The sequence below is a fragment of the Chiloscyllium punctatum genome, chromosome 1 (assembly GCF_047496795.1).
Source record: "Chiloscyllium punctatum isolate Juve2018m chromosome 1, sChiPun1.3, whole genome shotgun sequence".
NCBI classification, from domain to species: Eukaryota; Metazoa; Chordata; class Chondrichthyes; order Orectolobiformes; family Hemiscylliidae; genus Chiloscyllium; species Chiloscyllium punctatum.
Window position 1 is genome coordinate 74,402,686 of NC_092739.1, and position 26,407 is coordinate 74,429,092.

Genomic DNA, 26,407 nt, shown 5'->3' on the forward strand with positions numbered 1-26,407 from the left:
ACATTCAGTCCCTCTGTCCTTCCTGTCAAAGTACATTAGTTAATATTTCTTCACATTATATTCTATCTGCCAAGTTTTGGCTATTCACTTCACCAATCTATATCCCTCTGCAAACTTTAAGTCATCTTCACTGCCCTCCTTCCCACCTATTTTTGCAAAGTTTTTAAACTTGGTGATAATACGCATACTTTCTTGATCCAAGTCATTCATGGAGATTGTAAATAATTGCAGTTCTAAATCTAAACCTTAAGAAATTTCACTAATTACAGGTTTCCAATCTGAAAATATAGCTCCCTTATTTCAACACACTATTCTATTAAATAGTCAATCATTGAGTCATGCTAATATACTACACCATCACCAGGGGCTCTTACTATGTGTGGCATCTTACTGAACGCATTTTGGAAATCCAACTATGTTACATCTTCTGGATCCCACTTATTTACTCCACTTACTTCCTCAAAGAGCTGTAATAAAATTTCTTCGGTGCGATTTTCCCTTCATGAAGCCATGCTAACTCTGCTTGATTGTATTATGCATTTCTAAACAGTCTGCTATTTCGCTGTTATAACAAGCTTTAATACTTTCCCGACAACAGAGAGCCAGAGACTGCTCTGTTCCCTACTTGTTTCACACTACCCTGCTCCTGGCATGCTTCACATCGATCTGCTCCCTGTCTGCTTCACACCATTTCACTCCCAACCCACTGAGTCCGCTCCCCTCCCGCTTCACACTGCTGTTTTGTTCTCGGCCTACTTCAGACCACTCCACTCCTGACTATTAATTCTAGTTTGGGAAGACCAAAGCTAATATCTACTGTTCCTGTAGCTCACTCTGTACCCTCACTACCAATTCCATCCCCATTCAGGCTGAACCAGAAGACTTGTAATCTGAGTATTTTTCCAAGCCCAAATTCATATTCTCAAACATTGTGAAGAACTTCTACTTCTCAGTTTTCAAACATCACACACCTGCTTTCTGACAGTTGATTTCCCCTAGTCAGATCAAAACCATTCAAGCAAGATGAAGACTTGAGAATGAGTATAAAGCTCTACCGACCAAAAAGATAGAATTCCTGTAATGGCTTCGAACTATGCTAATTCTGCACCAGGAGAATATCATGCAAATCAATGAAGATGATGCCAAAGCATTAAAGCTGCTAATCAACATCTCCCAGCAATTCAGGGAGTGGTATTTCTATGAATAATTATGTTCCAAAGTTGGTGGTTACAGCTCCAATAGAAAAATAAAGAATCATATGACGCCACTCATATTTGTTGAAGATGATAGACTTATTCAATATTGTCTTGATTATGTAGATAGTCTTTTCAAAACCTGCACGATGGGGACTATGACAGTGTCCATTTTGAAATGATGCATTCTAATCTAAATGATTCATTTCTAATTAATTCAATATTTATGTGACCAATACTCCTAAGATTGAAACAGAAAGAGATGATCAATAAACAATAAACATTTCTTACAGATAACACAGGAAGGCCAGGTTTTGAATTTAGTATTGGCAATTGAAATAAGTTCAATTCCAAATTGGAAAATGAAAACAAAAGTTCTAGAAATTGAAAACTTAAATAGCTCATAAAATCAACAAACCCCGACAGCATAATTTCTTTTCTTCCCCTTCCACCTCCAAATATACTTCAACAAATTATCAAGCTGGCCAGGAACCTGTTAGAACACGAGAAGAATGAAATAAAATAGATTTGCAACATTTTTCGTATGCTCACAAAATGAAGCACCACTGTTATCAGATGCTTAAATCCAATCCAAGAATCAGGTGGTGCAGCATGGATGAGTAAAAAGACAGTGATCTTGTGGGGCTCTTTCCATCTCTCAATTTTGACTGCCAGTTTATTTAATAATAAAAGGAACTTAATTATACAAAAAAACTTCACATTTCTTATAAAAAAAACCTTCAGTTTTGTTTTAGAGAACAGAAATTACTCAGTGCAGTAAAATAAATAATCACTAAATCAGAACAATTAATTTATTAAATCATAGATCCAGAAAATTAATGCAACATTCAGCACACCACAAAGATAAATTTCAATACAGAGCAACATATAACAGGGCAGACAATGCAAACCAATTCTATTATCCTGCATCAAATATCTTCAGTCTTGTGAATTCATTTTATCAATAATTTCCCATGGGAATTAATTTATAGAACATATCAGTTGTTTCCAGGTGGTTTTGAATAACTTTCAAATTACTGACAATTGCAAAATTAGTACAACATAACTGGTGTAAAAAGGAACGTTTGACCCTTTGCCTCAAATGTTTCTTTTTATCAAAACCAAGACATACATTTCGACAGTAAAAGGAAAGCCAGTTAACTTTCTATGGTAAGTTTAATGGGGAACTGGGAGTAATTCAGTCATTTGAAATGTAAAATAATAGTAGACTTAAAATTTCCCTCTGTGTGCTTATGCCATTAGTGATGTCTCAATGCTCATTACGTTTCAGTTTGCTGATTTCTTCTCTGAATAGTTACAGTGCTATAAAAAGCACATAAAGCCCAGCTGACAAGCATTATTTATTTGATCTGAAACAGCACAGAGTTTTGTTTAAATGGCAAGGCAATCAGCAAATTAAACATTCCAGTTAACTGGGGTCAACTATACTATCTCTATTGATTCAGAAACTAGACATAACTCTGCTTGGTGGCTTGCAACTTTCATTGAATATTCAATTAATGGACTGACAGTAAAAAAGTAAAAGCTTCACGTAAACTAAAAATCAAGAAATTCACACATTAACTGGTCCTACTTAACCCAAATGATCACAGAAGCAAATAAAACAATCTTAACCATGGTAATGCAAACTACATATACTGTCAGTTCCAAGATAAAATTCATATTTATATGCAAGTAGAACACTCTATAGTGATTTTGTTTTTGTTGAACATCTAAGTTAGTTCACGTGTCTAAATACACACAAAGTATTGCTGAGTTTTCATACAACATATATACATGAAAGTTAATTGTGGTTGGTCATGTGCATAAATCAAAAAGCATTTTGATCAATTACATTTGTAAACCGTTGTATGTTGGCAGTAAGCTCAGCACAAAAAAAGTTCTTCAATTGTGGGATCCATTCTAATATAATCATTTTAATTTTTAGAAGTACTCTGTTATATTATGTATATTTTTTCTAAACCATACCACGGCTTTCAATTTCTTCAATTTAGCTGTAGTAGATAAAAAGCAATCATTGCCAAAACAATTCCACAACCAGGGATCATTAGGTACTTCCTGTATTTCTGCCAAGCTGTTTCTTTAGTCTCTGTAGTGTCCCGTCTCTTGTTTTTCTTACGGCGACCCTTTAGTCTTTTTTCAAATGCTTCTAACTCCACCTGGATATAAAGGTCATGGACATATTTGGGTGTAATAAAAATACGCATGAATAAACTTAAAACTGAAATAGCTTTTTCAATTGCTCAGAGGTAAAGATTCAATACCATTTATGGTATTAAGCTAGATAATCAGAAACTGAACCTGAGATTTTCTGGTTTTTGCTACATTGGCTGAACTCAGCCAGAGACACATTTGGGACAATATGTTGTAAGTAGCCAATGGATTTTAGAGATAGGTGAAAAGACAGGCAACGGTATCAGCTTCTATTGACCCTCACGAGAAAGTGCACCCGATCATGCAGACCAATGATAGAACAGGACCTGGCTTGGTTGTTATGCCTAACACATTTAAAAAGTTTGCTAATACTTTGGTTTTGAATTTTGCCACAATGGAGAATGTCTCAGTTGAGGCAAAAATGTTGGAAGAAATTGGGAATCTCAAATTGTCTCACCTAATCCTGCAGTTCTCATTTTTGCAGGGCTGGGATTGTGGGGCAATCCATTATTCATGCATGCATCAGTCCCAGAGGCATCTAGTCATTTAAATGACCAGCTGCTTCCACTGAAAACGGATTTGGGAGTTCTTGGGGTCTGAAACTTAGTCTAATTAACATTCTAATTAAGAATAATATTCTATGTAAGAGTAGGTCTGGTCTCAGTGGATTTCTTCTGGATACCCAGGATACTCCTTGCATACCCTGCACATATGGTACCAGGAGACCTTGGAGGAGCTGTACAGACTGGCAGCAGGTGTCTCTTGGACTGTGAGTAAAACATGCATAAATCCAATATTGTCCAATATGTCAAGACGTAACAGTAAGTGCCAAAAAACACATTTATGTACAACAGTGCTTATTCTCAATAGGATGCATTCTGCACCCTATCTCTTAGTGTTTGGGTACTTGTGGGTACTTATGAGTTAGCATGGTAGATGAAGTGGGCGGGTCATGTAAGGAGAATGGTGATGGTTAAAGGTAAATGAGTATGAGTGGGGCATAGAGCAATGGTTAGAAGCTTCAGGCTGCCAGGCCGTTTTACTCATCCACCATAAACCTTTAAAGCCTGTGCTACACATGTCCACCTACCATCCCCCTGTAGCGCTTCAAACTTCTTTTGTCACTCTTAGCCCCCATTCTCACCCTACCCCCCTATCACTCAGCCCCAATCACCCACATGGCCTTTTATAAGCCCAGCCAATTCATGGTAATTCTTACATCCTTACCTACTACCTTGCCCACTATGTGACAGCTCAGCACTGACAAACCTCAGGAGGCGTGTTAACAGTGATTGTGAAGATATAACTGTAGACCCACAATGTTGTTAGGGAGGGAGTTTCAGAGTTTTCATCCAGCAACAGAGAAGGAACAGAGATATATTTCCAAGTCGGGATGATTAATGGCTTGGAGGGAACTTGCAGGTGGTGGTGTTCCCACATAAATGATGCCCTTGTCCTTCTAAATGGAAGTAGGTAGTGGGTTTGGAAGATGCTGTTGAAGGATTTTTGATAAATTTCTGCATTCATAATAGGAATAGAAAGAGAAAACTTTTCCAGTAGTTCTTAACCATTCAAAGGAACTGTAAACGTAAAGACTGTAGTTGGCAAATGAATGTTGAAGAAAATCAAATGCAGACTCAAAAGTTAAGTATACATGTTACTCATGATATTCAAATAGACTAGTTAAGTAGCTGCTTCACTAGAAATATGAATTAAAGACAGGAATACAGTAACAAGATACTTTCTCAAACATCTAAAAATTGTTTAACAGAATATGAAAAACATTTGAATTTCCACTTCCTTCAGAACTAATTCTTGGGATTACATGCCCTTTTGTTCTTATTGTTAATTTGTTTTCTACAAATTAGTTTTACTTTGCTTTGGATGAATTAAAAAATGTCTTTGCATTTTCCAGGCTATACAGAACAATTCCATCAAAACTAAAACATGCAGGAGGTGGCCTAGTGGTATTATTGCTAGACTGTTAATGCAGAGGACCAGGTAATGTTCTGGGGACCTAGGTTTGAATCCACCAATCATAAAGTGCTGATAATGGCCAGGACATCATTGCCAACCGTTGGAAAATTCACTAATGCTGTTGAGAGAAGGAACTCACCATCCTTACCTGCTCAGGCCTACATGTGACTTCAGACCCACAGAAATGTGGTTGACTCTGAACTGCTCTCTAGGTAGTTAGGGATGAGCAATAAATGCTGCCTAACCAGCAACACCCTCATCCCATGAATGTATAAAAAAAAGGTTAAAAAGTCAGATGATTTCTAAATGTCAGAAAATAAGACAATGTTGCAAAATGTAATGAATTTCTCCAAAACAACTTTGAGAATCTTACTGAATTGACAATTCCTTTTGCTCCTTGTTGTATGATGTACCTGCAATTTTGACTTTTGCCATGGCAATTAGAACAAAAATATGGATTATACAGAAAAAAAAACACTTGCAAAATATAAAATCTCTCACATTCGCAGACTCTCCTCACGCATTCAAAATGGGACTGTCAATTTTTATTCATTAAGATCCCTAAACTATAAAAGTGTTTTTGGTTTGCTGGTTGCAAAAGAAAGGATGGTCAGGAAACCAGGAAAATATAGGGCTATTCTTCAAACTGACATGTGATCTTTTACACTTACCTGGAGCATCACCTAGAAATCATTTCAAACTATGCACGCACTCAACCTCTCTCTTCATCAGGACCATTTCAGATAATTTTAAAGCAGTCCTTTGCCCAATATCATTTCATCTTTCATCTTCTTTGATGCTTTAATAAGAAACCTTTTCTCTCTTTCTTTCAGGAGTGAAAGGGCACAAGCTGCAACAATTCCCAGTTACCAAAGTCCTTCTGTATTCTTCCTCCCCTCCCCTTTAACTCCATTCCTTCTTCTCATGCTACCTTTGCTGTATTCACTATACTCTTGGACGCCAAGTGAGCTGCACTTAGCAAAGGTCAAAACTTTACCATTTTATGGCCCCACCTCAATGATTTTCAGGACAACATGACAATCGACTCTTCTTCCTTCACTTTCACCTCCATACCCACTTATTTCGGCAGCAATCCTCTTCCTGCACCAAAGTCCCTTTCACCCATCTCTAACATTCATCGCCTGCAATTCTTCTGTCTGGAATCCCTCCCTCTGGTCTTTTAATGTATGTGATCTCTTCATGGAGAACTGCCAAAGTGACATGGGCTACTTTAATTTCCTATACTGGTATTCCGGAGTCATCTTAAAAAGAAGTCAAACTCAAATAGTGCATCCTTATGAATATAATCTAGTGTCAAATCATTGCAAAGTATTTTAGAATTAAAATGGTAGTTTATCCTATGGTAACTAAGACTTTACGAGTTCAGTATAAAGTTCGGAGCTTCTCTGAAACTTTTCTTGGGTTTCATATTGCCAACTATGCGAGGTGACCAAGTGTTTAAGACTCTTTGGTGCAGTTGGTTATGGGATTATCCTACCAAAAACGTCCTGTGTTCATATTTGCTCATGTTATAGCCTCAAACACTGACTTTGAACTTTGAGGTTCATTTACTATAATAACGTAATCTTTTTGCACTTTATATTTAGACAGCAATCCTGGATAGAATTCACTTGCTTAGAATCACGCCTACTAATTCAAACAACATGATTCACATCTCTGGAGAGTGACATCTGCCAAACGTAGGTTCTCTGTCCCAATCGGAGATCTGATTGCAATCATTTTATCTCATGAACAGCATCGCATTTAAGATGGAGAAGCATAATGTAATTCACAAATAGCCAGATCCTGCAGAGGTAGCACCACAATGATTAACAACGTTTTAACATAATCAATTTTTTTTTCTACTAAAGATCTGCCCATCAATTCCAAAGGACTGCCTCTTAAGTTTTCTGCCTTTTTTACATAATTTGGATAACTGTAATCTAGCAATTTTGTAACCTCATCAAAAGCATCAGCTATGTTGATAAGACACACCACCTTTACCAGTATGCATCTTGAGAATCAGACAACTCCTGAGTCCAGTGAACAGTATTTGCTATCATTAAATGATACATTCTTGCAATTTTCCTGTAATCTACTTCAAGGCTAATGGGGTTATAATCTCCTTGCTCCAATGTCGTTTTATTTTTGAATATTATATTTAATATATTAAATATCAAAATAAATGTGCAAATATCAAGCAAAAGCTATGGGATGGCCACAAATATTATTTTGTCATAGAGGGATGAAATTTCATAAAGTACAAGAATGCAAAATAAGGGATGATAGAGAAGAATCATTTTGATGAAATAAATTAATTATGCAGCGTTGTTGATCAGCAGATAAAAGGATACAGTTTTAATACTGGGAATATGCAACTCAGTAAATATAGGGCTAATCTTTCTTCTCCAAATCCTAAATATTCATTTATACAGTACTAAAACACCTAACACACTGACAAGGAGGGCTCTTGATCCCGATTATTCCCAATACAAGCCTGTCAAATAGAATCAGAGGAAAAGGACAAGAAGGTCAACTCACCACCCAGCTATCAAATTAAACAATGCAACAGGAAAATCCTATAAAACATGAAACAAAATTTAACTTCTCACTAAATCAGAAAAATTACTCTTCAAACCTAAGGAACTTAAAAAAGTGAACCAGTTTAGGTATTCTCAGCCATTTTCTACTTCCCAAACAGTGAGTTTCAACCCTGTTGCAGCTGCAGAGGTCACACTGGGATTCGTGGGTTGCTCCTCCTCTGAACAGCAATTGCAACTGTGCAGAGAAGACAACCCTGTCCGGGTGCACAGATGGGATAGTCCTGGACTATTGTATTTATTTCATAAGACAGTGCAGAGATATAACAAGTCCAAAAAGTGTCCTACAACGTCAGAAAACTCTTTAGCGGCAAATAATGAGTGGATCCTGGATTTTACGTGCCAGAGGCTGGTAGACAGCGACTGTGTGGAATGTGGAAACGCAGGAGGTCAGGAAGTAGAGCTGAGATGAGAAGTGACAATTTCAAAGTGCATTATGTTTCTACTCCCATCTGCCTGCTACACAGGTTTCTTACCATGGGCTAATAACTCAAGTTTCACAGGAACCAGTAACTAGGCCCAAAGGTGGATAGCTGGGTGTGGAGGAGTTTGAAATCAGCAAATACCTCTTCCTGATGAAAGCATACCAAAATTGAGATCATGCGCATGGTCAAATTCCTCACTTTCAGACAGTACATGGTCAGACAGAGTTATTAAAAGGTATAGTTAATTGTGAAAGCAAATTGCTTCTGTTGAGTGTGTTTATGGTGTAGACACATTTAAAATGGGTTCTGTTGATAGTGCAGTCATCTATTGAAACAAATTAGTGTGTAAACAGAGCTTCAAATAAGAATTTCCTAAAAAATAAAACAAAGGATTGCAGATTCTAGAGATCTGAAACAAAAACAGAAACTGCTAACAAACTCAGCAAGTATGGTAGCATCTGCAGGGAGAAAACAGAATTCCATTCCACACCTTATAGGCTCTGTCTTGAGCTCAAATTCACCTTTGAAATGTAACACTCAAATGTAGTCCCTTTCCTCAATGTCCTAGTTGAGAAATTGGCCAGGGTATCTGCTACTATACTGGATTAGTGGTGCTGGAAGAGCACAGCAGTTCAGGCAGCATCCAACGAGCAGCGAAATCAACGTTTCGGGCAAAAGCCCTTCATCAGGAATAAAGGCAGTGAGCCTGAAGCATGGAGAGATAAGCTAGAGGAGGGTGGGGGAGGAGATGAAGGTGATAGGTCAAGGAGGAGTGGATAGGTGGAAAAGAAGATAGGCAGGTTGGACAAGTCAGGGAGACAGTAACTGAGCTGGAAGTTTGAAACTAGGATGAGGTGGGGGAAGGGGAAATGAGGAAGCTGTTGAAGTCCACATTGATGCCCTGGGGTTGAAGTGTTCCGAGGCGGAAGATGAGGCGTTCTTCCTCCAGGCGTCTGGTGGTGAGGGAGCAGCGGTGAAGGAGGCCCAGGACCTCCATGTCCTCGGCAGAGTGGGAGGGGGAGTTGAAATGTTGGGCCACGGGGCGGTTTGGTTGATTGGTGCGGGTGTCTCGGAGATGTTCCCTAAAGCGCTCTGCTAGGAGGCGCCCAGTCTCCCCAATGTAGAGGAGACCACATCGGGAGCAACGGATACAATAAATGATATTGGTGGATGTGCAGGTGAAACTTTGATGGATGTGGAAGGCTCCTTTAGGGCCTTGGATAGAGGTGGGGGAGGAGGTGTGGGCACAGGTTTTACAGTTCCTGCGGTGGCAGGGGAAAGTGCCAGAATGGGAGGGTGGGTCGTAGGGGGGTGTGGACCTGACCAGGTAGTCACGGAGGGAACGGTCTTTGCGGAAGGCGGAAAGGGGTGGGGAGGGAAATATATCCCTGGTGGTGGGGTCTTTTTGGAGGTGGCGGAAATGTCGGTGGATGATTTGGTTGATGCGAAGGTTTGTAGGGTGGAAGGTGAGCACCAGGGGCGTTCTGTCCTTGTTACGGTTGGAGGGGTGGGGTCTGAGGGCGGAGATGCGTTGGAGGGCATCTTTAACCACGTGGGAAGGGAAATTGCGGTCTCTAAAGAAGGCGGCCATCTGGTGTGTCCTATGGTGGAACTTGTCCTCCTGGGAGCAGATACGGCGGAGGCGGAGAAATTGGGAATACGGGATGGCATTTTTGCAAGAGATAGGGTGGGAAAAGGTGTAATCCAGGTAGCTATGGGAGTCAGTGGGTTTGTAAAAAATGTTAGTGTCAAGTCGGTCGTCACTAATGGAGATGGAGAGGTCCAGGAAGGGGAGCGAGGTGTCAGAGATAGTCCAGGTAAATTTCAGGGTTTTACCTTTTTACCTTTTACCTATCTGCTACTATTGTTTGCCGCAAACCTACCTTCACTGGTCAATACGCACTTTAGGATCCCAAAGATTATAACATTGGATTTAACAGCAACTTTGTAAAAAGGGCCTGAACCATTTGTTCAATGTGCAAACTCGATGCTGAAATGCAAAGCATCAAAGCCAACCTGAAGGACAATGATCTGTTCCATTCTTGTTATATATCATGCAAACTTGTGAACAACCTTAAGGTAGACACATTTCAACCTGAAAACTGACCAATCTCCCTCAGATTACCCTGGAAATGTATATGCAAGGTTTGAGCAGTAGGTGAAACTCTATGCTTCACACTGTTACTATGCAGAAGCAACATACAACCACTAACAGAAGGTTGCTGTCAAGCCAAAATGATGCTCTGCCTATCTCACAAACATGTGATAGTGTTGGTGTGAAACCAGATATGTAGGCTGTACATCCCAAAGACTGACAAATTGTTTTAACCGAATATCCCTTCAGCTGTTCATAGCAAGATAATGAACATAACAAACCAACCTGCACTTGCAAAATTCACCACAGAGTTCAATATTAGATGGTATTCCACAATTATATAGCTTTTCCTGGATAGTCACGAGTGTGCTAAAAATAATACTGGCAACCAAATTAGGACTGTTAACAACTTCATTCATTGGGTGTGGATGCCCCAGGCTAGGCCAGCAGCAGCCTTAGCTGGCAATGGTATTTTGGAGTTAATCACATAACTGTGGGTCTGCAGTCACATGTAGCCAAACCAGATAATGATGGACAATAACGTTTACTATAAAACATTAGTGAACCGGATGGGTTGTTAGAACAATCAAAATAGTCATACAGTTGCCATTAGATAAAGTTTTAATTCCAGACTTTTAGTGAGTTCAAATTTCACTATCTGCTATGTGGGATCTGAACCCATTTCCCCAGAACTGGAGGGTTTTGGATTACTATCAAAGGACACTGCTGCGATGCCATCACCACCTCCCTCAGAATGCTTTGTACTGAAAGCTAAACATAGTAATAACAATAATACTGAGAGCCCTGTCCTCTGCAGACAGAATTAACACATGCATGCACTACACTTGCTTCAATTTAACAAAATAGGGGACAGCCATTTTCTGGCTCTTTTTTGACGGTAATGCCATGATCAAAGTCAAGCAGCCTAGTTTAAAATTTAAACAAAGCCTGGCAGTTAACAGAAATAAAACCAAAACCTGCTCGAGAAACTCAGCAGATCAGGCAGCATCTGTAAAGAGAAAACAGATTTATTTCAGAACTCGAGGACAGTCACTGAACTCTAAATGTTAACTCTGCTTTCTCTCCAGAAGTGTTGCCTGACCTGCTAAGTTTCTCCAGCAATTTTTGTTTTTATTTCAGATTTCCACCATATGCAGCTCTTAATCTTATTGTCCTTGTAGTTAACTGTCAGGCATTAATAAATGGCACATTCTCCGTGACCATACCCCTACCAGAGCCCACTTGCCAATCATTCAATACTCTCCCTTATATAGAATAATTGTTGACTTTCCCCCTAGTTGGTATACTTCTGAGTTGCTCTCAGTACAAGAGAAACTGAAGGAAAAACAGCAGAAGCTGCCTTTTTTCCCCCAGCAATACCCAAGTTGTGTACTACCAAACATCTAGCAAGCATTAATACTGACTGACATTAGAAAATAGTGCAGAGCACTATTCCAGGTACTTACCTGTTGTTTTAGTCTTTCTTTTTCAAGTGCTGCTTTCTCTTCAGCTTCTTTCATCTGAAGAGAGAGATAGAAAAATAATTCATTGCCTATCGAAGTAAATTAAAATTTTGTAAACTCTAACTGAAGCATGTAAGACTTCTAGAAAGTTAGTCCAGCTCTGCTTTTAAACCTGGCTTTAAATTAATTGCACGTTATCTTTTGGTCATATTACTTTCTACATTATTTCTATATTAATTGAAGATATTTTCCAAAAATCAAAAGTAATTTTTCTATTAATCATAGCTCATAGTTTGGCTCTGAAAATCACCAGTGGCCACTCCTACTGGTCCATTTGTATTCATAATTCATATTTCTGATATATTTTTGTAAAATTGACTGAATCAGTAGGGGCTCAAAACAGCACACTGAAATTACTCAACCATTACTTATAATACAATTTTATTTTACATTTCCTAAATTTTTGCTTTTTCTTCCAGTGGCAACCTTGATTAGACATGCTATTACTCATTGTTTATAGAAGTTGAAAGAAGAAATCCAAATTGCTGCTACTATTCACAATTAATCCATTTGAGAAGTTCATTTTTAAAAAAGGAGGAAAACAAAACGGGAGGAGATCCATGAAAAATCCAAGCCACCTGGTCAGCTTTCATCAGCATATGCTTTAAATTGGAAGCTGACTGTTCCATAAGATTCCTACTGCAATTTAATACCATTTTTGAGCTGTGTTCATCTAAAACAGTTGCTTAATCATGATAAAAGGATTACAAATTCCACATGCAGCTTTAATATTGCATGAGTATTAGTATTAATCTTCAATTTGAGATTAATGAGTTTATGGTTTTCCATTTCCTATCAAAAGTTATGTTATTGCTGTTTTCCAATTACTTAACTGTCAATTTCCAGAAAATCTTCAATCATAAACAAACTAATGTTCCTATGTTCTGCTGGCAAATCCGTTGGGGAGATCAGTGGCACCAGAAAATTCAATTTGAGCAAGAAAGATTAAACATAAAGTGGAATTTATGACTATAACAAATTTAACAAAGAGATTTTTAACAATTTACAGTTACTTTTACTCACAGCATTAAGGATTTTACTAATATATAAAAATATAATTATTGGTTAAATAGATGTACGTTAACTCAGTTCCAATCACATAAAAATGGCATAATTCAAACATTTCAAGTACAATAAGCCATTTATTAAAAATAAGCTAAGAAATCATAGGTAAGAAAGATAAATAGAACAGGTTCAAAATGTAAGATATGTGCAATTTTGACAACTTATTACTTACTGTTGTAAGTTTAATCCATGAAAGATCGCCCAAAACTTGATGAGCAAGACCATTTAACTTCATGAACAATTAAACATACACTTGAGTCTCTTTTGTCAGATAACAAGTGCTTCAAATCAAAGGATTTTAAAATACAGGAAACCACTGTACCTGTTCCAGCTTTCTAAAATCATACTAAATACTTGTTATTTCTATCTATCCTCAGCCCCTTTTTACTTAGTATTTTAATCTTTTCCTTATTGTGAATTTTTTCCCAAAACATTGCAAAACCTTTCTTTCAAAATTATAAGTGTTCTTGTTCTGCTATAATTTCTGATACAGCGCACAACCCTGACAGAACAAACTGCAATCCATCTGCCAAGTCTTGTATTTAAACACACACAAATATAGAAAACAGCAGCAGGAATAGGACATATGGCTCATTGACCCTGTTCCAATATTCATTATGGTCATGGCTGACCCTCTGTCTTAACACCATGCTCTCAATCTCTCCTCATAGCATTTGACATCATTAGAAATCTATTTATTTCCTAAATATATTCAGCACCTTGGCCTCCACAGACTTCAGTGGTAAAGAACATCATAGCTTCACCACCCTACAAATGAAGATATTTCTCATCTCAATCTGTAATTACCTAACGCTAATCTTGAGAGTATGCCTCTTATTCTGAAACCCCAGATGGAGAAAATATCATCCCTCCATCCAATCTGTCTAGCTCTGTTACAATTTTATATATTTCAATGAGATCCCTCTCATTCTTTTAAACTCCAGTGAATTCAAATTGATTGATTGATTTATTGTTGTCACATGTATTAAAATACACAGCAAAAAAGTGTTGTTTTGCATCCTATACAGGCAGATCATACCATATAAAGAACATCAGGGGAGCAGAATGCAGAATATGTGGAGAGAGGGGGGAGAGAGAGAGATCAGAATTAACATTTGAGGTCTGTTCAAATGTCTGATAAGAGTGGGGAAGAAGCTGTTTTTGAAGCTGTTCGTACATGTATTCCAACTTTTATATGTTTTGCCGGACTGAAGGGATTGGAAGAAGGCATAATCACAGAGGGAGGGGTCTACGATTATGCTTTCTATTGCTTTCCCGAGGCAATAGATGGAGTTAGCGGATGGAAGGCTGGTTTGAGAGATGAACTGGGCTGTACTCATGGCCGTCTGTAGTTTCTTGCGGTGTTGGGAAGAACAATTCAGATAGGATGCTTTCTACAGTGCACCTATAAAAATTGGTTAAGAGTCCTCATAGACATGTCAAATTTCCTTACCCTCCTGAGCAAGTAGAGACATCACTTTCTTGACCATCATATCTACGACTACACTTCATGTAACAATCCTGCCATCCCTGGCATCAATCTTGGGAACATTTGCTGTACTCCCTCAACGGCAAATATACCCATACACTCACAGAGAAGGAAACGGAAACTGAACAAAACATCCCAAACATGGTATTACCAAGAGTCTGTACAGCGACAGTAAGGTTCACAAACATTCTTGCAATGAAATATATCATCTGTCTTCCTAACTGCAAGCCTGCTTCAACATTTCTCAATCCATCACTATTTAAATAATGCCATTCTACCTTTCCTGATAAATTGGATAACTTAAGATTTGTCCCACATTAGACTGCATGTATTTGCCCACTCGCTTAATTTGTCTAAACTGCCTTAAAGCCTCTTTAAATTTTCCACATAACTCACAATCCTACCAAGTTTTGTACCATCAGCAAACTTGGAGATATTATAGTTGATTGCCTCATACAAAGCGATAATATATACTGTAAATAGCCGGAGCCCAAGTACTGATCCTTGTGGTACTCCAGGTCATTGTCTTTCACTCCAAAAAGATCCATTTATTACATAGAAACAAAGAAGAGGGAAGGCTATTCAACCCTTTAAATTTGCTCTGCCATTCATTATGATCAAACATGGAACAGTACACCACAGGAATGGGCCCTCCAGCACACGATGTTATGCCGAACGTGACACCAAAATAAACTAATTCCATCTGCCTCCCCTTGGTCCATATCCCTCCATTCCTTGCATATTCATGTACTAATCTAAAAGCCCCTATTGTACCTGCCTCCACCACTACCCTGGCAGCACGCTCCAGACACCTACCATACTCTGTGTGTGAAGAACTTGTCGTTCACCTCTCATTTGAACTTTCTCCCTCTCACCTTAAATGCATGCCATCCAACTCAGTATCCTGTTCTAGCTTTCTCCCAATACTCTTTGATCCCTTTATCCCCAAGTACGATACCTAACACCTTCTTGAAAACATTTAATGTTTTTGTTTAAAATACTTAATGTCAGAATTCCATTGGCTCATCACTTTCTTGGTGAAGAAATTCCTCCTCATTACCATTCTGTTACCTTCTTTGCCAGCCAAAAGTCAATGTATGCCAATATGTCACACCAAATCCCATTTACACATAAACCTCCGTGGGACTTTATCAAAGGCTTTCTGAAAATCAAGTACACCACATCAACTGGTTCTCTTTTATGAATTACATTAGCTACATCTTCAAAACTTATCAGGTTTGTCAAACATAATTTCCCTTTTATCGATCCATGTTGACTTTTTGTAATTGCTCTGGCCTTTTTTCAAGAAGTTTCCCATTATGACATCTTTTATAAAAGATCCCAGCATTTTCCCTATTACTGATACTACGTTAACCAGTTTAATGCCCCTTTTTCTAAGAAAAAAAGTTATATTTACCATCCTACAATCTGCACGAAAACATTTGTAGAATGCAAGGTACTTTTTACGTAAAATGCACAGAAGGTTTCTGTATATCAAAAGTCAATTTTAGACCATGTTCTTTGCATCCACTCTTAAGTAAAGCTAAGACAGTATAATGTAACAAGGCAGGAGACATTACCTCAGATGCTTTTTGTTTCATTTCCTGACATACTTCATCACATTCCACCAAGACTTTCTCCTCAGTCACCACTGAGCACAGTATTTCCTTTACAGAACACACAAAATGCCTTTGGTATTAATTCTTCAAAGAAGGTTGAGAGAATTTAAAACCATAAATACTATGCATGCTGGAAGAACACAGTTGATCTTTTGAGATTAGATAAACCGTTGGCTAAAACAACACTCATTTAATGGGTATATAGTTAATATAATAATTGCTCACATCAGTTCATTAAACAAAAATTTGATAAAGAAAATTATTCCAATGATGTTCCATTGTAGGTTACATTCGGAGAGGTGTAATTATCATCATTCTGGAGTTTAAAATTAATAGAAAACAGCTAATCCTTGTTGCACCAGCTGCAGAGGTGTGTCATAACACCTCTAAATTGATTGATTAGAAAACATGAACATAATGCACTTTCATGAGACACTTCTGGCACAATGGTTGCGTCCCTACCTCTGAGGCAGGAGTCCCAGGTTTATGTCTAACCTGGTGCGGAAGTGTGCAATAACATCACTGAACAGAAAATATCTAAATGTGTAATAAAGGGGGCTCTCACGGTGGTAGTGAAACCTACTTCTGAACCAGGAGGCCTGGGTTCAAATGCCACCTGATTCAGAGGTTCAGCAGTTTCTGAATGGGTTCATTAAAACACTTCTATTTTCTTCTTCATCCTTTCAAAGACTGTTGGCTTGTGCAACATATTGTAATGCATCTCCTTAACAAAAGTAGTAGATAATGTTCCACTATGTACTAAAGTTTCCACAAACTCTATTGACCCCACCCTGTTAGAATTGTCAAAACATGAATAAAAGGCATTGAGTCATATACAGTAAAACATGATTTTTGAAACATATACAAACTGCATGCAGACACATGCTTCCTTTAGCTTTGTTTGAAATAGGTCTTCGTTATACATTGGCATCCAAAAAGGTGACCATTTGAAGATAAAACAACATGGCTTGTTTTATTATTCCTTAGATAAGGGAAGCCTGAAGATAAGCTTGAAAATGTTGACATTTTAAAAGGATTAGCTTTCAAGTGCATCAGTTCACAAACTTTATGGCTTAGAAGATGTGCTTAAAATTAATAATTAAATTAATATGTTACATTTTACACGTTAAATTTGTAAGTTAAGCATGTATTTTGTTCTAAGAAATTCAGAACTACTTTGAAACCCTCGGAGATAGGCAGGAAAACAAGTTGCAAAGAAAGAAAAAAGAAAGGAAGCTACAGTGATATTGATGGGTTAAGTGAGTAGGTAAAGACCTGGCAAATACAGAATACTGTGGAAAATGTGAAATTGTGCATTTTGGCAGGAAGAACAAAAATAATTTTTTAAAAATTATCCAAATGGTGAAAAATATGGAACTCGAAGATGCAGAGGGATCTGGATGCCCTGGTGCATGAATTTTTGACAATGTTAGTATGCAGCAACAGCAAGTAATTAGGAAAGGTATGAAAATATTAAAGCTTATTGCGAGGGGAACTTGAATACAAAAGTGGGGAAATTATGCTTCAGTTATTGAGGGTAATGATGAGACCACACCTGGTGTACTGCAGACAGTATTGGCCTCCTTATTTAAAGATGCAAACATATTGGAAACGGTTCATAGATGGTTTGAGATGTAAACCCGAAACGGGTAGTTTACCTTATGAGGAAAGGCTCACATGCTAAACTTATAATCTGTCAAAGCTTCCAAGGGTTGGAAACAACTTGATTGAAATACATAAAATTCTAACGGTGCTTGACAGGATGTATTTGGAAAGAATGTTTCTGCTTGTGAGATAATCTAGATCTAGTTGATATTAGTAAATCCGCATCATCACAGAAATCAATCTTCTGCCTATTTGATACATTCCACACAATATCCCTTTTATCACTGTGCTATCTCTGATCAGTCTGTCTTGATGATATGGCAAGATACACTCGAAAATGGTGCTGAAGTAGTCTGGGAAGTTGGTTAAGAGGTAGGTTTCTGTGAGCATGGGTATGTTAGACTGATGCTCGATTAGCATGAGCAATAGCTGTCCCAAGTTCTGGCACAAGTTCCCAGATACTAGTGATGTTTGCATAATTGGACATTAGTTGCCTTCAATTGGGGGTTACTGCTGGCAGCTCTTTGGACCAAAGGAATTTTTCAGCCATGTAGTTGTAAAAACATCTATCTGTCAAATGTGGAGAAACAAATTGAACAGTAAGCATCAGAAAGACCCTGGTATTTATTTACAGATTGGCATTAAGTTCAGGGTCAGTTTGTTTGTAGTGATTTAGGTTCTAAGATATCTTATTTAGACTTGCACTTGCTAGAATGTGGACCCAGTTGATGAAAACAATACCACAAACAAAAACCCACACTGCTGAAAAAAACTCAGCAGGTCCAGCAGCGTTTGTAGAGAGAAAGCAGAGTTAACATTTCGGGTCCAACGATCCTGCTGAGTTTTTCCAGCAATTTCTGTTTCTGGCTGATGTCTAGCATCCACAGTTCTTTTTTTTTTTAGTTGATGAAAGCAATGTGTTTAATTTGGCATTTCAGGACATCCAAAAGATGTTTGTTGATCAAATGTCACATACACTTGGCAGCAAAGCTGAAGTCCCTGGAATAAAAACAGTATCATGGCAACATGGATACAAAGCAGCTGAGTGATAAGAAGGAAAGTGATAATTACCTGTTATTTTCTCAGACACAAATTAATTATTTCATGAGGATCCCCAAAGATTAACAGTACAACTGCTGCTGTTGTTGACATGTATTACTTAGCTAGAATTTAATGAACAGAGCACAATTTCAAAATTTGCAGTTGACACAGAATTTACAAGTATTGTAAATTGTGAAGAGGGCACTGATTGGCTTCAGAGGACACAGGCAGGCCAGCACCATGGACAGACATGGCCAATGAAATTTAATGCAGAAAATCACTCCACTGATTAAAAGAAAACTTAAGATATATTTAGGAATCTAGGATTTGTCTCCTTAAAGAAGGAAAGGGTAACATGAGATTTGACAGAGGTGCTTAAAATTGGAGAATTACAGAAAAAATACACCCATTGGGAAAAGGGTCCAGAGTGACTGGGGGAAAAACCAATGGCAATAGGAGGAAAGAAAAGTTATACAATGAGCGCTCTCGAACTAGAATGTACAGCCTGAGAAGGTCAGAAGCAATTTCATTCATTGTTTTCAAAAGAGATAAGCAATTAAATGGATAAAAATTTCAGGATCATAGGTAAAAAGAGACAGAACTGCAAAGAGCAAATTGCCCTCAAAAGAAATAAGGCAGGCTTAACTCGATAAATATCCTCCTTCCCCATTACCGTCAAGGTAAAACAATTACTTTCCTATTTTGGGGTAATTCTGCTGTCACCAAATTTAGCTTTCCCACAAAACTGCAAAACTTCAGGAACCTTGCAGCCTTAACACCAACTTCAATTTCTATTGCAGCTTTAGCATATACAACACCCAAACATGCTTCATGACAATGTAATCATTTTTGATTGGGAGCCACATGATGAAAATAGTTCAAGTAATCAAAAGATTTATCATACAGCTCGGTTTTAAGGATTGTTTAAAATATATAAAGAAGTACAGAATAGAGGACTCAGAAAGCAAATGATATGTTTACTTTTATTACAAAGTGATTGGAGCACAAAGGTAAAGACTATTACTAAAATTGTATAGAGCCATGAGATCATATCTGCAGTACTGTAAATAGTTTCAATTTCCTTATCCAAGGAAGAACGCACAGAATAGTCATTTTAATCAATCTGTTTCGATATGCTTTGACATGGCTGGGGGAGAAAGGACTTGATCCTGGACATTCTGGTCCAGAGGGAGGGACCCTAGCTCAAGGTCACCAGACTCTTAGAATATAAAGACATAACACTTGCCGTACAGGGAGTACAACAAAGGATAACGAGCATAGGCCAGAAGCAGTAGGTAAAGAGATTACAATATAAAGAGATAAAAGGATCCTCTCAATCTCTGATGTTGAAAGATGAGGAGGTATGTACCTCTGAAGGACTATTGCCAGGAAAAGTACTAGTAATGGGAATTCACTGTGAGACAAAAAGCATTCAATTGAGTACAATGAGGTTACAGTGTCCAGTGAAGAATGGAGTCATCGTAGTAGCAGTTTTAGACGAAATCTCAGCTCCAGGAGTACAATTTGTCCTTGCTAACGACATAGCTGGTTCACAGACAGGAGTGCTGCCTGCTGTAGTTGAAAAACTAGTGGAAACTCAGGCAACTGAGGTATTGCAGAAAGCGTATCCTGGGATTTTTCCTGACTGTGTGGTAACAAGGTTACAAAGTCATCAGTTGACACAGGAGAGATCAAGCAGTACATATAAGAAAGTTGAAGTTGGATTAGCAGAGACCATGTTTGATCAAATGATTGAGACAAACCAGGAGCAGATAGATGACAAAGCAGAAATCCTTAGCTCAGAAAAATTAACTAAATTACAGCAGAAAGATGAAAATTTGAACCAATTGTATCAAAAAGTATATATAGAAGAAGAACCCAAATAATACTCTTTTAAAAATGTCATCTTAATGAGGAAATGGAGACCATCATATATTCAGGCAGGTAATGAATGGGCATAAGTTCATCAAGTTGTATTTCCAGTGGGTTATAGAAAGGTGGTGTTGCTGGTGGTGCATGAACTACTTGTAGGTCATTTAGGGGTAACAAAAACCCAAGCTAAAAATACAAAAACATTTTTACTGGCCTGGACTACACAAGGATGTAGTTGAATTTTGCCAGACATATCATACATGTCAGGTAATTGGAAAACCATAGGCAGTAATAAAACCCGCATCTTTAATACCTATTCCTGCACTTGAGGAATCTTTTACAAAAGTCTTAATTGATTGCGTAAGACCCCTACCTAAAACAAAAAGTGGGAATACTAACAAAAAGTCAGTCTTTGTTAACAATATTGAATACGTCCACTAGATTTCCAGATCTGTTACACAATATCACAGCTAAAAGGGTTAGAGAGGAGTTACTCAAATGTTTCACTAGATATGGACTACACACAAAAATACAAATCAGATCAAGGGTCAAGCTTTATATCAAAATTATTCAAGGAAGTTATGGACAGCTTGGGAATAAAACAATTCAAATCTGCTGCGTACCTTCTAGAATAGCAGGGAGCATTAGAAAGGTGGCATCTGACATTAAAGACCATGTTGAAGGCTTCTAGTCAAGACTACCCAGATGACTGGGATAAAGGAACTTCATTTGTACTTTTTGCCATCAGAAATGCATCAAGTGAATCAACCAAATTCAGTCCATTTGAATCAGGTTTTGGGCATGAAGTGAGAAGATCGCTAAAATTGATTAAGGAGAAATTGGTAAGTCAGTCACAATTCATGACCATATATTTGGACCGTGTGTCAAATTTTAGCGAAGTTAAGTAAAGCAAGGGAGTTGGCTAGACAGCATTTAAAAGTATCACAGCAAACAACGAAACAAGAAGCAGACAAAAAAAAAATCAAAAACTCGCAATTTTGCTATCAGGGATAAAGTGTTTGTGTTATTTACAGTGCTAGGTGAACCTTTAGATACACAGTTTAGTGGACCATATCAAGTAGAAAGGACTTTGAGTGAACTGAACTATTTGATAAGGACTCCAGACAGAAAAAATTCTCAGAGTGCATCATGTGAATATGCTCAAAAGATATTTTGACAGGGAGGGAAAGCAAAAAGAGACTGTGTAACTGGTTACAACACAGTGAAGAACCAAGTTCAGAGGATTCTGAACTGGATATTCCTCAAATTGAATTGGACAATGAGGAAATGATGAAAAATTGGGATAAATTATTGAATTACCTTCCAAAGGAAAATCAAAATGACCTAAAAGAGTTATTGCTATCACATGGGGAGATATGTAGAAATAAGCTGGGAAGTACTCAGGCGACTGACTGTGTGGAGTTTGCACGTTCTCCCCGTGTCTGCGTGGGTTTCCTCCGGGTGCTCCGGTTTCCTCCCACAGTCCAAAGATGTGCAGGTCAGGTGAATTGGCCATGCTAATTTGCCTGTAGTGTTAGGTAAAGGGTAAATGTAGGGGTATGGGTGGGTTGTGCTTCGGCGGGGCGGTGTGGACTTGTTGGGCCAAAGGGCCTGTTTCCACACTGTAATGTAATGTAATCTGTAATCTAATCATGCATGAATTAGATACAGGAAATGCGGTTCTTATTAAGCAACATCCTTATAGGCCTAACCATCTGAAGTTGGCACAGGTTCAAAAGGAGATTGAATACATGCTTCAAAACAACATAATCAAAATAAGTTAGTGTGACTGGCGCACACCTGTAGTAATGGTGCCAAAACCAGATGTTACCCAATGGTTACGTGTGGACTATCACAATGTCAATGCAGTTACAAAATCTGATTCGCATCAGATTCCATGTTTGGAAAACTGTATTGAAAAGCCACTCACATTTCTAAGTTAGACTCACTCAGAGGATACTGGCAAGTCTGAAACAGCAAAGATGATTAGTTTTAAAATAGTGATGGAAAAGGATAGACCAGATCTAACAGTTGAAGTCCTAAATTGGAGGAAGACTAATTCAGACAGCATTAGGCAAGAACTTTCAAAAGCTGACTGGGGGCAGATGTTCGCAGGTAAAGTGACGGCTGGAAAATGTGAAGCCTTCAGAAATGAGATAACAAGAATCCAGAGAAAGTATATTCCAGTTAAGGTGAAAGCAAAGGCTGGTAGGTGTAAGGAATGCTGGATGACTAGAGAAATTGAGGGTTTGATTAAGAAAAAGGAAGCAAGCATATGGCAGGTATAGACAAGATAGATTGAGTGAATCCTTAGAAGAGCATAAAGGCATTAGGAGTATACCTAACAGGGAAATCAGGAGGGCAAAAAGGGGACATGAGAAAGCTTTGGCAAATAGGGTTAAGGAGAATCCAAAGGGTTTTTACAAATACATTAAGGACAAAATGGTAACTAGGGAGAGTATAGGGCCCCTCAAAAATCAGCAAGGCAGCCTTTGTGTGGAGCCACATGGGGGAGATACTAGACGAGTATTTTGCATCAGTATTTACTGTGAAAAAGGACATGTAAGATATAGAATGTGGAGACATAGATGGTGACACCTTGAAAAATGTCCATATTACAGAGGAGAAAGTGCTGGAACTCTTGAAATGCGTAAAGGTGAATAATTCCCCAGGATCTAATCAGGTGTACCCTAGAACTCTGCGGGAAGCTAGGGAAATGATTGCTGGACCCCTAGCTGAGATATTTCTATCACTGATAGTCACAGCTGAGGTGCTGGAATACTGGAGGTTGGCTAACGTGGTACCATTATTTAAGAAAAGTGGTAAGGACAAGCCAGGAAACTATACACCAGTGAGCCTAACATCGGTGGTGGGCAAGTTGTTGGAGGGAATCCTGAGGGACAGGATTTACATATATTTGAAAGACAAGGACTGATTAGGGATAGTCAACATGGCTTTGTGCATGGGAAATCATGTCTCACAAACTTGATTGAGCCTTTTGAAAAAGTAACAAAGAGGAGTGATGAAGGGCAGAGCGGTAGATGTGATCGATATGGACTTCAATAAGGCGTTTGACAAGGTTCCCCATGGGAGACTGGTTAGCAAGGTTAGATCTCATGGAATACAGGGACAACTAGCCATTTGGATACAGAACCAGCTCGGAGATAGAAGACAGAAGGTGATGGTAGAGGTCTGTTTTTCAGACTGGAGGCCTGTGAACAGTGGAGTGCCACAATGATCGGTGCTGGGTCCACTACTTTTCATCATTTATAGAAATGATTTGGATGTGAGCATAAGAGGTACAGTTAGTAAGTTTGCAGATGACACCAAAATTGGAGGTGTAGTCGACAGCGAAGAGGGTTACCTCAGATTACAACAGGATCTGGACCAGATGGGCCAATAGGCTGAGGAGTGGCAGATGGAGTTTAATTCAGATAAATACAAGATGCTGTACTTTGGGAAAGCAACTCTTAGCAGGACTTATATACTTAATGGTAAGGGAGTGTTGCTGAACAAAGAGACCTCGGAGTGCAGGTTCATAGCTCCTAGAGAGTCGCAGGTAGATAGGATAGGGAAGGTGGTGTTCGGTATTAGATTAAATTAGATTATATTAGATTACTTACAGTGTGGAAACAGGCCCTTTGGCCCAACCAGTCCACACTGACCCGCCGAAGCGCAACTCACCCAGACCCATTCCCCTATATTTATCCCTTCACCTAACACTATGGGCAATTTAGCGTGGCAAATTCATCTAACCTGCACATTTTTGGACTGTGGGAGGAAACCGGAGCACCCGGAGGAAACCCACGCAGACACAGGGAGAATGTGCAAACTCCACACAGTCAGTCAGTCGCCTGAGGCGGGAATTGAACCCGGGTCTCTGGCGCTGTGAGGCAGCAGTGCTAACCACTGTGCCACCATGCTTTCCTTTATTGGTCAGAATATTGAGTACAGGACTCTATGACTATTTTGTTTTTCGTAATGTCGAATGGACTATGTTAATGTAAAGGCATGACATTTGGTATGAAAAACACTAACTCCCCTCCCACTCCGCCAAGGACATGCAGGTCCTTGGCCTCCTCCATCGCCAGACCCTGACCACACGACGCTTGGAGGAAGAGCGCCTCATCTTCCGCCTAGGAACCCTCCAACCTCACGGGATGAACGTAGATTTCTCCAGCTTCCTCATTTCCCCTCCCCCCACCTTATCTCAGTCCCAAACCCCGGATTCAGCACTACCCTCTTGACCTGCAATCTTCTTCCCAACCTCTCCTCCCCCACCCCCCTCTCCGGCCTATCACCCTCACCCTCACTTCCTTCCACCTATCATATTCCCAGTGCCCCTCCCCCAAATTCCCTCCCCCCTACCCTTTATCTCAGCCACCTTGGCACACCAGCCTCATTCCTGAAGGGCTTGTGCCCAAAATGTCGATTCTCCTGCTCCTTGGATGCTGCCTGGCTTGCTGTGTTTTTCCAGCACGACATTTTTCAACTCTGGTACTCCAACATCTGCAGTCTTCACTTTCTCCTAGTTGATCTTAACCTACTCCAAGGATGCCTATCTTGAAGAAGCTCTCCTCCTCCATCTACAAGGATCACAGTGAGTCCCTCTCTCACTGCACCCCCTCCTCCAGGTCATCTCCTCTGCCCTGAAGCTCTTCAGCCACGTCCTGAAACAAACACGCTACTACAGCCACGTCTTTCGTCAGCACGTGCCAACTGAACCGACTGACCCCGCATGGACTCCAGACTACATTCAGACCAACACAATTTGGACCCAACCAGGACAACCAGTACCTGCAACAAACCCGAAGCCTCCAGCAACAGACCTACCTCTGGATCCTCCGTTCCACGCTCACAGCCAATCGCCACCACCTACATTCCCTGCAGTCAGCCCTGCCCCAGCTCAGGGCAACTCTCCCAGACCTGCAAAGGACCTCTGCTGTTCTTCATCCTAAGAATTCATACACTGAACAAACGCTTTTTCCTGGCCATATCAAACATCAAAGAAAGTAAGTACAAAATACTTTCATGTACTCACCCCCACACTCCAGATTCTTCGACCGTTCCTGAACCTTCTCATGACCTCCGGAGCCGCTCGGGCGCCATTGCCCGCACGACCGCTGTAGCCACCACCACCACGGTGAATGGTGATGCCACTTCCACCCCCACCGCTGCACGGACAACAGCCACCACCGACCATGCAGCCTCTGCGATCACCGCCCAGACAGCCACCTCCACAATCGCCAGGAAGACCATCGCTGACAGATACGCAGCCGCTGCAGGATCCGCGGCTACCGGGACCAGCACCGTTTCTGCCTGGCGTGCCACTTCGGCCCCAGAGCTGCCTCCGCAGCCACTTCCGCCCCAGTGACGTCACTCACCTGCTCAAGGACCACACTGCACACTACCCCACTCCCACATCGATCTCCGTCCCCACGACCAACTCCAAGCTCCCAGCCCTGCCGTATTTTCACCATCCCTCCAGACCTCCCCCTCTCTGAGGATGAACGATCAGTCCTCAGCAGAGGCCTCACCTTCATCCCCCTACGCTCCCGGATCAATGAGTTCGACATGCAGCTAGACATCGAGCATTTCTTCCCGCCTTCGCCTCTGTGCCTACTTCTTCAACCAGGAGTCTCGCCCACCCTCTGATGACCCCTTCTCCTGCCTCCAACACACTCCATCCACCTGGACACCCAGTGCTGGCCTCTTACCCGCCCTCGAT

The 26,407-nt window shown here is 39.7% G+C and overlaps 1 protein-coding gene across 3 annotated transcripts in view; it reads right to left on the reverse strand.

Annotated features, from left to right (window-relative positions):
- Positions 1 to 1,851: 1,851 nt before the first annotated feature.
- nfxl1 (nuclear transcription factor, X-box binding-like 1) overlaps positions 1,852 to 26,407 on the reverse strand; it is a 167,065-nt gene continuing 142,509 nt past the window's right edge. Inside the window, exons 20-22 of one of the 3 annotated variants that reach the window (XM_072568801.1) lie at positions 16,123 to 16,209; positions 11,932 to 11,985; positions 1,852 to 3,373 (exon numbers count right to left, since the gene is read on the reverse strand). In XM_072568801.1, the coding sequence (XP_072424902.1) occupies positions 3,200 to 3,373; positions 11,932 to 11,985; positions 16,123 to 16,209 (315 nt within the window). In that variant the 3' untranslated portion in view covers positions 1,852 to 3,199. Of the gene's footprint in view, positions 3,374 to 7,567; positions 7,925 to 11,931; positions 11,986 to 16,122; positions 16,210 to 26,407 lie in introns of those variants that run through there. The other 2 variants (XM_072568820.1, XM_072568811.1) reach the window with 2 other exon arrangements.